The 13,065-nt window shown below is 44.5% G+C and overlaps 1 protein-coding gene across 1 annotated transcript in view; it reads right to left on the bottom strand.

Moving 5' to 3' along the window:
• The window catches only part of ak5 (adenylate kinase 5), a 218,641-nt gene that overhangs the window by 203,433 nt on the left and 2,143 nt on the right, over window positions 1-13,065 (bottom strand). Inside the window, exons 2-3 of the mRNA XM_031807219.1 lie at window positions 11,831-12,017; window positions 6,321-6,488 (exon numbers count right to left, since the gene is read on the bottom strand). Of these exons, the coding sequence (XP_031663079.1) occupies window positions 6,321-6,488; window positions 11,831-12,017 (355 nt within the window). The remainder of the gene's footprint in view (window positions 1-6,320; window positions 6,489-11,830; window positions 12,018-13,065) is intronic.

Genomic DNA, 13,065 nt, shown 5'->3' with positions numbered 1-13,065 from the left:
TTGAGATAAACTTTTGTTATTGACCAAATACTTATTTTCCACCATAATTTGCAAATAAATTCATTAAAAATCCTACAATGTGATTTTTTTTGTCTGTCATAGTTGAAGTGAACCTATAATGAACATTACAGGCCTCTGTCATCTTTTTAAGTGGAGAACTTGCACAATTGGTGGCTGACTAAATACTTTTTTGCCCCACTGTATACTGTATATACAGTGTTGTAACGATGTGCAAATAATTAAAGTACACATGGAGTAAAACAAACATACAGTCAATAACACAATAGAAAAGTCTGTTTACAGTGTGTGCAAATGAGGTCAGATAAGGGAGGTAATGAATAGGCCATTGTGGCAAAATAATTACAATATGGCAATTAAACACTGGAGTGATAGATGTGCAGAGGTGAATGTGCAAGTAGAGATACTGGGGTGTAAAGGAGCAAGATAAATAAATAAATACAGTATGGGGATGAGGCAGATTGGAGGGATATTTACAGATGGGCTATGTACAGGTACAGTGATCTGTGAGCTGCTCTGACAGCTGGTGCTTAAAGTTAGTGAGGGAGATAAGTTTTTCCAGTAAGTCTTCAGCTTCAGAGATTTTTGCAGTCATTGGCAGCAGAGAACTGGAAGGAGAGGCGGCCAAAGGGGGAATTGGCTTTGGGGGTGATCTGTATCCACCTCCCCCACTTCTCCTTCACCCAAATCCAGATAGCCGATGTTCTTAAAGAGCTGCAAAATATGTACCATTACAAATCAGCTGGGCTAGACAATCTGGACCCTCTCTTTCTAAAATTACCTGCCGAAATTGTTGCAACCCCTATTACTAGATTGTTCAACCTCTCTTTCGTATCGTCTGAGATTCCCAAAGATTGGACAGCTGCCGCGGTCATCCCCCTCTTCAAAGGGGGAGACACTCTAGACCCAAACTGCTACAGACCTATATCTATCCTACCCTGCCTTTCTAAAGTCTTTGAAAGCCAAGTGAACAAACAGATCACCGACCATTTCGAATCCCACCAGGAGGGCCTGTTGTCCGGACCGGGGGCTCTCTATGGGGGTGCCACAGGGTTCAATTCTCAGGCCGACTCTTTTCTCTGTGTACATCAATGATGTCGCTCTTGCTGCTGGTGATTCTTTGATCCACCACTACGCAGAGGACACCAGTCTGTATAAATCTGGCCCTTCTTTGGACACTGTGTTAACTAACCTCCAGACGAGCTTCAATGCCATACAACACTCCTTTCGTGGCCTCCAACTGCTCTTAAACACTAGTAAAACTAAATGCATGCTCTTCAACCGATCGCTGCCCGCACGCACCCTCCAGCCCGACTAGCATCACTACTGGCCAAGGCTTTCGACTCTGTCAATCACCACATTCTTATCGGCAGAATAAACAGCCTTGGTTTCTCAAATGACTGCCTCGCCTGGTTCACCAACTACTTCTCAGACGGAGTTCAGTGTGTCAAATTGGAGGGTCTGTTGTCCGGACCTCTGGCAGTATCTATGGGGGTGCCACAGGGTTAAATTCTCGGGCCGACTCTTTTCTCTGTATATATCAATGATGTCGCTCTTGCTGCTGGTGAGTCTCTGATCCACCTCTACGCAGACGACACCATTATGTATACTTCTAACTAACCTCCAGACGAGCTTCAATGCCATACAACTCTCCTTCCGTGGCATCCAACTGCTCTTAAATACAAGTAAAACTAAATGCATGCTCTTCAACCGATTGCTGCCCACCCGTCCAGCATCACTACTCCGGACGGTTCTGACTTGTGAATATGTGGACAACTACAAATACCCAGGTGTCTGGTTAGACTGTAACCTCTCCTTCCAGACTCACATTAAGCATCTCCAATCCAAAAATTTAATCTGGATTCAGCTTCCTATAGCTTCCTATATCGCAACAAAGCCTCCTTCATTCAAGCTGCCAAACATACCCTCGGAAAACTGACCATCCTACCGATCCTCGACTTTGGTGATGTCATTTATAAAATAGGTTCCAAAACTCTACTCAACAAATTGGATGCAGTCTATCACAGTGCCATCCATTTCATCACCAAAGCCCCATATACCACCCACCACTGTGACCTGTATGCTCTCGTTGGCTGGCCATCGCTTCATACTCGTCGCCAAACCCACTGGCTCCAAGTCACATACAAGTCTCTGCTAGGTAAAGCCCCGCCTTTATCTCAGCTCAGTGGTCATCATAGCAGCACTCATCCGTAGCACACGCTCCAGCAGGTATATCTCACTGGTCACCTCCAAAGCCAATTCCTCCTTTGGCCGCCTTTCCTTCCAGTTCTCTGCTGCCAATGACTGGAACGAACTGCAAAAATCCCTGAAGCTGGAGACTCATATCTCGTTCACTAGCTTTAAGAACCAGCTGTCAGAGCAGCTCACAGATCACTGCACCTGTTCATAGCCCATCTGTAAATAGCCCATCTATCTAACTACCTCATCACCATACTGTATTTATTTATCTTGCTCCTTTGCACCCCAGTATCTCTACCTGCACATTCATCTTCTGCACATCCATCACTCCAGTGTTTAATTGCTATATTGTAATTACTTCGCCACCACAGTCTATTTATTGCCTTTACCTCCCTAATCTCACCTCATTTCCTCATATGCACTCACTGTATATAGACTTTTTCTATTGTATTATTGACTGTATGTTTATTCCATGTGTAACTCTGTGTCGTTGTTTGTGTCGCACTGCTTTGCTTTATCTTGGCCAGGTCGCAGTTGTAAATGAGAACTTGTTCTCAACTGGCCTACCTGGTTAAATAAAGGTGTTCTCAACTAGCCTACAAATAATAATTTCTCTCTCCCGCCGTATCGCATTCTCTTTCACCCCCCCCCCCCCCCCCCCAACTCTCTCCTTTCTCCCACACAGCCAGAGGTGGGTATAGAACACAGAGAAATACGATTTACTTATTTTGGTGTCATTCAGAAAGCTGCCAGAGCCCGAGGCCTAGGGCATTATGAACTGCTAGCAGTAATCTATAGTGAGCTCCAACAGCATTGGGACTGTGACCATCGTTGTTGTTGTTTTGGCTCTGTACTCCAGCCCTTTTGATTTGAAATGACACAATGACTATAAGGTTAAAGTGCAGATTGTCAGCTTCAGTTTGAATGTTTTCAGCTGTACAACTGACTTTCCCCTTTACCTTTCTATTCTCATGTACAATAAAAGGGACTCCAAAATGACACAATACATTATTTACCATTCATTTCTATTGGGCACAAAATAATCAGGAACACAACCAAAACAAACAGCAAATGCACCCAACAGATGTGTAGAGTCACAAGCTTGATGTCGTCATTGCATGCTAGGAATACTAAACTTTAGACTACTTTAATACACATTAATTTAGTTAATTTGGGGCTCCTAGAATGGGGGCACGATGCACAAAAAAGTGATGTAATTTATAAACGGTTCACCCGATATGGAGGAACATGCACTCGTAGAGCTGTACTCGTAGAGCTGCACTCGGAGAGCTGCACTCGGAGAGCTGCACTCGTAGAGCTCATAGTCATTATGTCATTTAAAATCCAAAGTACGTACAGAGCCAAAACAACAAATCATGTGTCGCTGTCCCAATGCTGTTAGAGCTCACTGTACGTACTGGCTTTAATCTGTTTCTACTGACAAATCCCTCTCCTTTCCCTCAGGGTCACAAGGTCCTCAGCACGGCTGTTTTTTTTTATTCTAACCCTAATCTATTTCTATGATAAACTAGACCCCTCTCCTTTTCCTCATAACCACAAATTCCTCTAACCCTCCAACTCCCTAGCCTATGGCCAATCAAACAATCACTATATTATATATCATCCACGTGTTGTAGACTATATTATATATCATCCATGTGTTGAACCTATGGGCCCTGGTCTATAGTAGTGTACTATATAGGGAATAGGGCTCTGGTCTATAGTAGTGCACTATATAGGGAATAGGGCCCTGGTCTATAGTAGTGTACTATATAGGGAATAGGGCTCTGGTCTATAGTAGTGCACTATATAGGGAATAGGGCCCTGGTCTATAGTAGTGTACTATATAGGGAATAGGGCCCTGGTCTATAGTAGTGTACTATATAGGGAATAGGGCCCTGGTCTATAGTAGTGTACTATATAGGGAATAGGGCCCTGGTCTATAGTAGTGTACTATATAGGGAATAGGGCCCTGGTCTATAGTAGTGTACTATATAGGGAATAGGGCCCTGGTCTATAGTAGTGTACTATATAGGGAATAGGGCCCTGGTCTATAGTAGTGTACTATATAGGGAATAGGGCCCTGGTCTATAGTAGTGCGCTATATAGGGAATAGGGCTCTGGTCTATAGTAGTACCACTATATAGGGAATAGGGCTCTGGTCTATAGTAGTGTACTATATAGGGAATAAGGCCCTGGTCTATAGTAGTGCGCTATATAGGGAATAGGGCTCTGGTCTAGAGTAGTGTACTATATAGGGAATAGGGCTCTGGTCTAGAGTAGTGTACTATATAGGGAATAGGGCCCTGGTCTATAGTAGTGTACTATATAGGGAATAGGGCCCTGGTCTATAGTAGTGCGCTATATAGGGAATAGGGCTCTGGTCTAGAGTAGTGTACTATATAGGGAATAGGGCTCTGGTCTATAGTAGTGTACTATATAGGGAATAGGGCTCTGGTCTAGAGTAGTGTACTATATAGGGAATAGGGCTCTGGTCTGTAGTAGTGTACTATATAGGGAATAGGGCTCTGGTCTGTAGTAGTGCACTATATAGGGAACAGGGCTCTGGTCTATAGTAGTGCACCAAATAGGGAATAGGGCTCTGGTCTAGAGTAGTGTACTATATAGGGAACAGGGCTCTGGTCTAGAGTAGTGTACTATATAGGGAATAGGGCTCTGGTCTGTAGTAGTGCACTATATAGGGAATAGGGCTCTGGTCTGTAGTAGTGCACTATATAGGGAATAGGGCTCTGGTCTGTAGTAGTGCACTATATAGGGAATAGGGCTCTGGTCTGTAGTAGTGCACTATATAGGGAATAGGGCTCTGGTCTGTAGTAGTGCACTATATAGGGAATAGGGCTCTGGTCTGTAGTAGTGCACTATATAGGGAATTGGGCTCTGGTCTGTAGTAGTGCACTATATAGGGAATAGGGTGCCATATGGAAGTCAAGGTGAACTGATACTGTAGTCGAGGCTGTAAACTGGGACATACAGTCCATGAGGAAGTTAATGACGTGTGATCAGTGACAGGTGTGATAGGTATCTAGCAGCGTGAATGGAACGTCCTTTGTTTCCTGCCGGCCTCTTAAGGAAGAGAAACCATCCATAGAACTCACCGTGGAAACCAATACAATCCTTGATAGCCATGGAATTTGCCTACAGTTTTTGTTTTTCTCTCCCCTTGTTCAGATGGCAAAGGGAAGGAACAGTCACAGACAGAAATGCCCATGTCCTGGCACACACACACTGTAGGCAGCAGACATGCATACTCACACACCTACGCACCCCAAAGCTTAAAGGTTAGGGTCAGGGTTAGAGGTCACAGTGTTAGTGTCGGTGCTATGGTTAGGGTCAGGGTTAGAGGTTAGGCTGCTAGGGTCGGTGTTATGGTTAGGGTCAGGGTTAGAGGTCACAGTGCTAGGGTCGGTGCTATGGTTAGGGTCAGGGTTAGAGGTTAGGCTGCTAGGGTCGGTGCTATGGTTAGGGTCAGGTTTAGAGGTTAGGCTGCTAGGGTCGGTGCTATGGTGAGGGTCAGGGTTAGAGGTTAGGCTGCTAGGGTTGGTGCTATGGTTAGGGTCAGGGTTAGAGGTTAGGCTGCTAGGGTCGGTGCTATGGTTAGGGTCAGGGTTAGAGGTTAGGTTGCTAGGGTCGGTGCTATGGTTAGGGTCAGGGTTAGAGGTTAGGCTGCTAGGGTCGGTGCTATGGTTAGGGTCAGGGTTAGAGGTTAGGCTGCTAGGGTCGGTGCTATGGTTAGGGTCAGGGTTAGAGGTTAGGCTGCTAGGGTCGGTGCTATGGTTAGGGTCAGGGTTAGAGGTTAGGCTGCTAGGGTCGGTGCTATGGTTAGGGTCAGGGTTAGAGGTTAGGCTGCTAGGGTCGGTGCTATGGTTAGGGTCAGGGTTAGAGGTCACAGTGCTAGGGTCGGTGCTATGGTTAGGGTCAGGGTTAGAGGTCACAGTGCTAGGGTCGGTGCTAGGGTCAGGGTTAGAGGTTAGGCTGCTAGGGTCGGTGCTATGGTTAGGGTCAGGGTTAGAGGTCACAGTGCTAGGGTCGGTGCTATGGTTAGGGTCAGGGTTAGAGGTTAAACAGAGGGTCAGGTTGTTTACCGATGATGAGGATGACTTTGGGTCGTGGTCTGGAGGGGTCGAACACCTCGTACTCCTCGATGAGTTCAGCGGTCTCCGACAGGTCTGAATCACTCTCAATGGAGAACTGGCTGATGGGAGGGAGGCGGTCGTAGCGCCGGTATGGGAAGTTGGGACTGTCTGGGAGCACTGAGGGGAGAAAACACACACAGGTGAGCAGGCAGGCAAGCACACACACACACACACGCAAACACACACACAGACACACGCAAACACACAGACGCACACACACACACGCAAACACACACACACAGACACACACACACACCCAGAAGTTGTTATTCAACAAGAGCTTGTTTCTTACATGTTTCTATTACCACTTTGATCCACATCAGTTCATTGACTAATGAATGAACTAACACAATGCTGAATTAGTCACATACTAGAAGATACAGCCCTAAGAGGGACAGACACTGTCCTGGCTATGGCTTTAGGAACCATGACAGACCAACAGGCACTTCAGGTTGTAACGGGGGAAAGCAAAGCACAGAAACTCTCGGTCTCTTGACAATAGAATAGTCATCTTAATAAATGAAACAAACACAGACCCTAAAAGCCAATCAATGTATTGATTGTGCAAACAGCTTTACATTCAATCAATTGAACAATCAATCAAGGAATCATCCCTTATATTGAACACTTCATTTCAGAATGGCAGTGTTCATAAAGCAATCAATCAATTGAACAATCAATCAAGGAATCATCCCTTATATTGAACACTTCATTTCAGAATGGCAGTGTTCATAAAGCAATCAATCAATTGAACAATCAATCAAGGAATCATCCCTTATATTGAACACTTCATTTCAGAATGGCAGTGTTCATAAAGCAATCAATCAAATTGAAAATCAATCAAAAACATTTTCAGAAAAGGATTTTAGGATCAAATTTGGTAAACTGTTTAACTGCAGCTTAACAGACACAGGCGAAGCAAGAATAAACATTCTGGAAAACCCCAAGCTGAGCCACACAGTGCCAAGTCTCAGACTCAATATCAAACGACCAATTTCTCTTTCCAGACACTTTGCATCTGTTTCTCTATCTATCTATCAGCACCTGAGGGCTGAAACATGTTCCACAACGACTGGCTCTGACTGCGTCCCTAATGCCACCCTATTCCCTACTACTATAGACCAGGGCCCTATTCCCTATATAGTGCACTACTATAGACCAGAGCCCTATTCCCTATATAGTGCACTACTATAGACCAGAGCCCTATTCCCTACTACTATAGACCAGAGCCCTATTCCCTACTACTATAGACCAGGGCCCTATTCCCTATATAGTACACTACTATAGACCAGAGCCCTATTCCCTATATAGTGCACTACTATAGACCAGAGCCCTATTCCCTATATTGTACACTACTATAGACCAGAGCCCTATTCCCTATATAGTACACTACTATAGACCAGAGCCCTATTCCCTATATAGTGCACTACTATAGACCAGAGCCCTATTCCCTATATAGTGCACTACTATAGACCAGAGCCCTATTCCCTATATAGTGCACTACTATAGACCAGAGCCCTATTCCCTATATAGTGCACTACTATAGACCAGAGCCCTATTCCCTATATAGTGCACTACTATAGACCAGAGCCCTATTCCCTATATAGTGCACTACTATAGACCAGAGCCCTATTCCCTATATAGTGCACTACTATAGACCAGAGCCCTATTCCCTATATAGTACACTACTATAGACCAGAGCCCTATTCCCTATATAGTACACAACTATAGACCAGAGCCCTATTCCCTATATAGTGGTACTACTATAGACCAGAGCCCTATTCCCTACTACTATAGACCAGAGCCCTATTCCCTATATAGCACACTACTATAGACCAGAGCCCTATTCCCTATATAGTGCACTACTATAGACCAGAGCCCTATTCCCTATATAGTGCACTACTATAGACCAGGGCCCTATTCCCTATATAGTGCACTACTTAGGTTGGAGTCATTAAAACTAGTTTACATCCACTTAGGTTGGAGTCATTAAAACTAGTTTACATCCACTTAGGTTGGAGTCATTAAAACTAGTTTACATCCACTTAGGTTGGAGTCATTAAAACTAGTTTACATCCACTTAGGTTGGAGTCATTAAAACTAGTTTACATCCACTTAGGTTGGAGTCATTAAAACTAGTTTACATCCACTTAGGTTGGAGTCATTAAAACTAGTTTACATCCACTTAGGTTGGAGTCATTAAAACTAGTTTACATCCACTTAGGTTGGAGTCATTAAAACTAGTTTACATCCACTTAGGTTGGAGTCATTAAAACTAGTTTACATACATTTAGGTTGGAGTCATTAAAACTTGTTTTTCAACCACTCCGCAAATGTCTTGTTCACAAACTATAGTATTGACAAGTCGGTTAGGACATCTACTTTGTGCATGACACAAGTAATTTTTCCAACAATTGTTTACAGACAGATTATTTCACTTATAATTCACTGGATCACAATTCCAGTGGGCCAGAAGTTTACATACACTAAGTTGACTGTGCCTTTAAACAGCTTGGAAAATTGCATAAAATTATGTCATGGCTTTAGAAGCTTCTGATTGGCTAATTGACATAATTTGAGTCAATTGGAGGTGTACCTGTGGCTGTATTTCAAGGCCTACCTTCAAACTCAGTACCTCTTTGCTTGACATCATGGGAAAATCTAAAGAAATCAGCCAAGACCTCAGAAAAAAATTTGTAGACCTCCACAAGTCTGGTTCATCCTTGGGAGCAAATTCCAAACGTCTGAAGGTACCATGTTAATCTGTACAAACAATAGTACGCAAGTATAAACACCATGGGACCGCGCAGCCGTCATACTGCTCAGGAATGAGAGGCGTTCTGTCTCCTAGAGATGAACATACTTTGGTACGAAAAGTGCAAATCAATCCCAGAACAACAGCAAAGGACCTTGTGAAGATGCTGGAGGAAACAGGTACAAAAGTATCTATATCCACAGTAAAATGATTCCTATATCGACATAACCTGAAAGGCCGCTCAGCAAGGAAGAAGCCACTGCTCCAAAACCGCCATAATAAAGCCGGACTATGGTTTGCAACTGCACATGGGGACAAAGATTGTACTTTTTGGACAAATTTCCTCTGGTCTGATGAAACCAAAAAATAACTGTTTGGCCATAATAACCATCGTTAGGTTTGGAGGAAAAAAGGGGAGGCTTGCAAGCCGAAGAACACCATCCTAACTGTGAAGCACGGGGGTGGCAGCATCATGTCGTGGGGGTGCTTTGCTGCAGGAGGGACTGGTGCACTTCACTAAATAGATGGCATCATGAGGCAGGAAAATTATGTGGATATATTGAAGCAACATCTCAAGACATCAGTGAGAAATTTAAAGCTTGGGTCTTCCAAATGGACAATGACCCCAAGTACACTTCTAAAGTTGTGGCAAAATGGCTTAAGGACAACAAAGTCAAGGTATTGGAGTGGCCATCACAAAGCCCTGACCTCAATCCTATAGAAAATTTGTTGGCAGAACTGAAAAAGCGTGTGTGAGCAAGGAGGCCTACAAACGTGACTCAGTTACACCAGCTCTGTCAGGTGGAATGGGCCAAAATTCACCCAACTTATTGTGGTAAGCTTGTGGAAGGCTACCCGAAACGTTTGACCCAAGTTAAACAATTTAAAGGAGGGGCCTCCCGAGTGGCGCAGTGGTCAAGGGCTGTACTGCAGTGCCAGCTGTGCCACCAGAGACTCTGGGTTCGTGCCCAGGCTCTGTCGTAACCGGCCGCGACCGGAAGGTCCGTGGGGCGACGCACAATTGGCCTAGCGTCGTCCGAGTTATGGAGGGTTTGGCCGGTAGAGATATTTGTGTTTCGGTGTTTCCACCGACACATTGGTGCGGCTGGCTTCCGGGTTGGATGCGCGCTGTGTTAAGAAGCAGTGCGGCTTGGTTGGGTTGTGTATCGGAGGACGCATGACTTTCAACCTTCGTCTCTCCCGAGCCCGTACGGGAGTTGTAGCGATGAGACAAGATAGTAGCTACTAAACAATTGGATACCATGAAATTGGGGAGATAAAGGGGTAAAATAAAAAATTATAATTTAAAGGCTACCAAATACTAATTGAGTGTATGTAAACTTCTGACCCACTGGGAATGTGATGAAAGAAATAAAAGCTGAAATAAATCACTCTCACCTATTATTCTGACATTTCACATTCTTACAATAAAGTGGTGTCACCATAGCTTTTAATTCTCTACTTTTTATTTTATATTTACCTTTATTTAACCAGTCAAGTCAGTTAAGAACAAATTCTTATTTTCAATGACGGCCTGGGAACAGTGGGTTAACTGCCTGTTCAGGGGCAGAACGACAGATTTGTACCTTGTCAGCGCGGTTACTAGTCCAACGCTCTAACCACTGCTGCCCCATATGTTGGGGTGTGACTAGGGAGGGTCATCTAGGTGATTATGGTTCTAGGTATGGTTCCCAATCAGAGGCAGCTTTTTGTCGTTGTCTCTGATTGTTAAATCATATTTAGGCAGCCATTTCCCTTTTTGTGCTTTGTGGGATCTTGACTATGGATAGTTGCCTGTTAGCGCTATTGTTTAGCTTCACGTTTCGTTTTGAGATTATTGGTTTGTTTCACTTAGTAAATAAAAGATGTGGAACCCAGATCACTCTGTGCTTTGGTCCACTTATTATGACGATCGTGACGAGTGGTGATCCTAACTGACCTGAGACACGGATTAAATGTCAGGAATTGTGTCAAAACTTGAGTTTAAATGTATTTGGCTAAAGAGTGTATGTAAACTTCCGACTTCACCTGTATCTATTGTACAGCTATCTATTCAGCTGCAACAATAACCTTACAACAGGTTAGAAAAGTTGGACAGACAGACATCTTTAGCGTCTTATTCAGAAGGGATACTGACCTTGAGGTTGAGACAATGTTATCTACAGGGAAACCCTGCCCAGCCACTCCTAACTATCCCTGTGCCTTTGACCCCTAACTAGGAGCACCGCTACACTACAATAGCTGCCCTCTGCTCCAACCTCTGTGCGAGTCTGTGTCTCTTCCGGAGGTGTTGGAATAAACGCAGAACACAACATTCCCATTGGACAGTTACAGTAAGTTATCTCTGCTAATAATGTACTATCTATCCAGCTGCTACAATAGCATTACCCCCAGGTTAGAATGGGTGGACAGACACGACATCTTGTCTTTTAGAGTATTGCTCCTGATCTCAATGTTTTTCCAGGAGTAACCTCGACACTCACTCTGTCTTTCATCCATTCCTCATGTCCTCTCTCCATGCCTCTTTTTCCTCAAAATGGTTTGGAGGAAATGGCCAGAGTGGGAGACCTTGGATCTTCTCCTCCAATACGGTTTGGGAAGGAGAGAGGATGCAAGGAATCGAGGAAAGACTAATTGAAAAAAAGAGCCTCCTCAGCCCTCTCACTACTCACTCCTTGTGAGGCAGAACACACACACAACTCACCGTTTCTGAAGAAGGACCTACGTGACTGTCCTCCGTTGAGGGGGGGAAGGGACTTCTTCTCCTGGCCGACGAATGTGTCCCACCGGACCCTGTCTGGTCCCCCGAGCTCCCTCACCTTCTTTAGACACACCTCCAGGTAGTCTATAGGGTCCTCTGGTTTATAGTACATCAACCCTGTCAACAGGCTCTGGAGAAGACAAATACAACATCAACAACAATAATAACAACAACCCAATGAGAGAGACAGATACATAACCCTAACCTTGACCCCAGACCCTGAACTATAACCCTAACCAGTCTTAACCCTAACCCAGAGCCTGACCTCTAACCCTAACCAGTCTTAACCCTAACCCAGACCCTGACCTCTAACCCTAACCAGTCTTAACCCTAACCCAGACCCTGACCTCTAACCCTAACTAGTTTAACCCGAACCCAGACCCTGACCTCTAACCCTAACTAGTTTAACTCTAACCCAGACCCTGACCTCTAACACTAACCTTGACCCCAGACCCTGAACTATAACCCTAAACAGTCTTAATCCTAACCCAGACCCTGACCTCTAACCCTAACTAGTATAACCCTAACCCAGACCCTGACCTCTAACCCTAACCAGTCTTAACCCTAACCCAGACCCTGACCTCTAACCCTAACTAGTTTAACCCGAACCCAGACCCTGACCTCTAACCCTAACTAGTTTAACTCTAACCCAGACCCTGACCTCTAACACTAACCTTGACCCCAGACCCTGAACTATAACCCTAACCAGTCTTAATCCTAACCCAGACCCTGACCTCTAACCCTAACTAGTTTAACCCTAACCCTGACCTCTAACCCTAACCAGTCTTAACCCTAACCCAGACCCTGACCTCTAACCCTAACCAGTCTTAACCCTAACCCCAGACAATGACCTCTAACCCTAACCAGTCTTAACCATAACCCCAGACCCTAACCAGTCTTAACCCTAACCCTAACTAGTCTTAACCCTAACTAGTCTTAACCCTAACACTAACCAGTCTTAACCCTAACCAGTCTTAACCCTAACCCTAACTAGTCTTAACCCTAACACTAACCAGTCTTAACCCTAACTAGTCTTAACCCTAACACTAACCAGTCTTAACCCTAACTAGTCTTAACCCTAACTAGTCTTAACCCTAACCCTAGCCAGTCTTAACCCTAACTAGTCTTAACCCTAACTAGTCTTAACCCTAACACTAACCACGGACCACTAGAGGCTT

Source organism: Oncorhynchus kisutch, linkage group LG27 (assembly GCF_002021735.2).
Source record: "Oncorhynchus kisutch isolate 150728-3 linkage group LG27, Okis_V2, whole genome shotgun sequence".
Lineage (NCBI taxonomy): Eukaryota > Metazoa > Chordata > Actinopteri > Salmoniformes > Salmonidae > Oncorhynchus > Oncorhynchus kisutch.
This window is presented reverse-complemented; position numbering and strand designations above follow the sequence as displayed.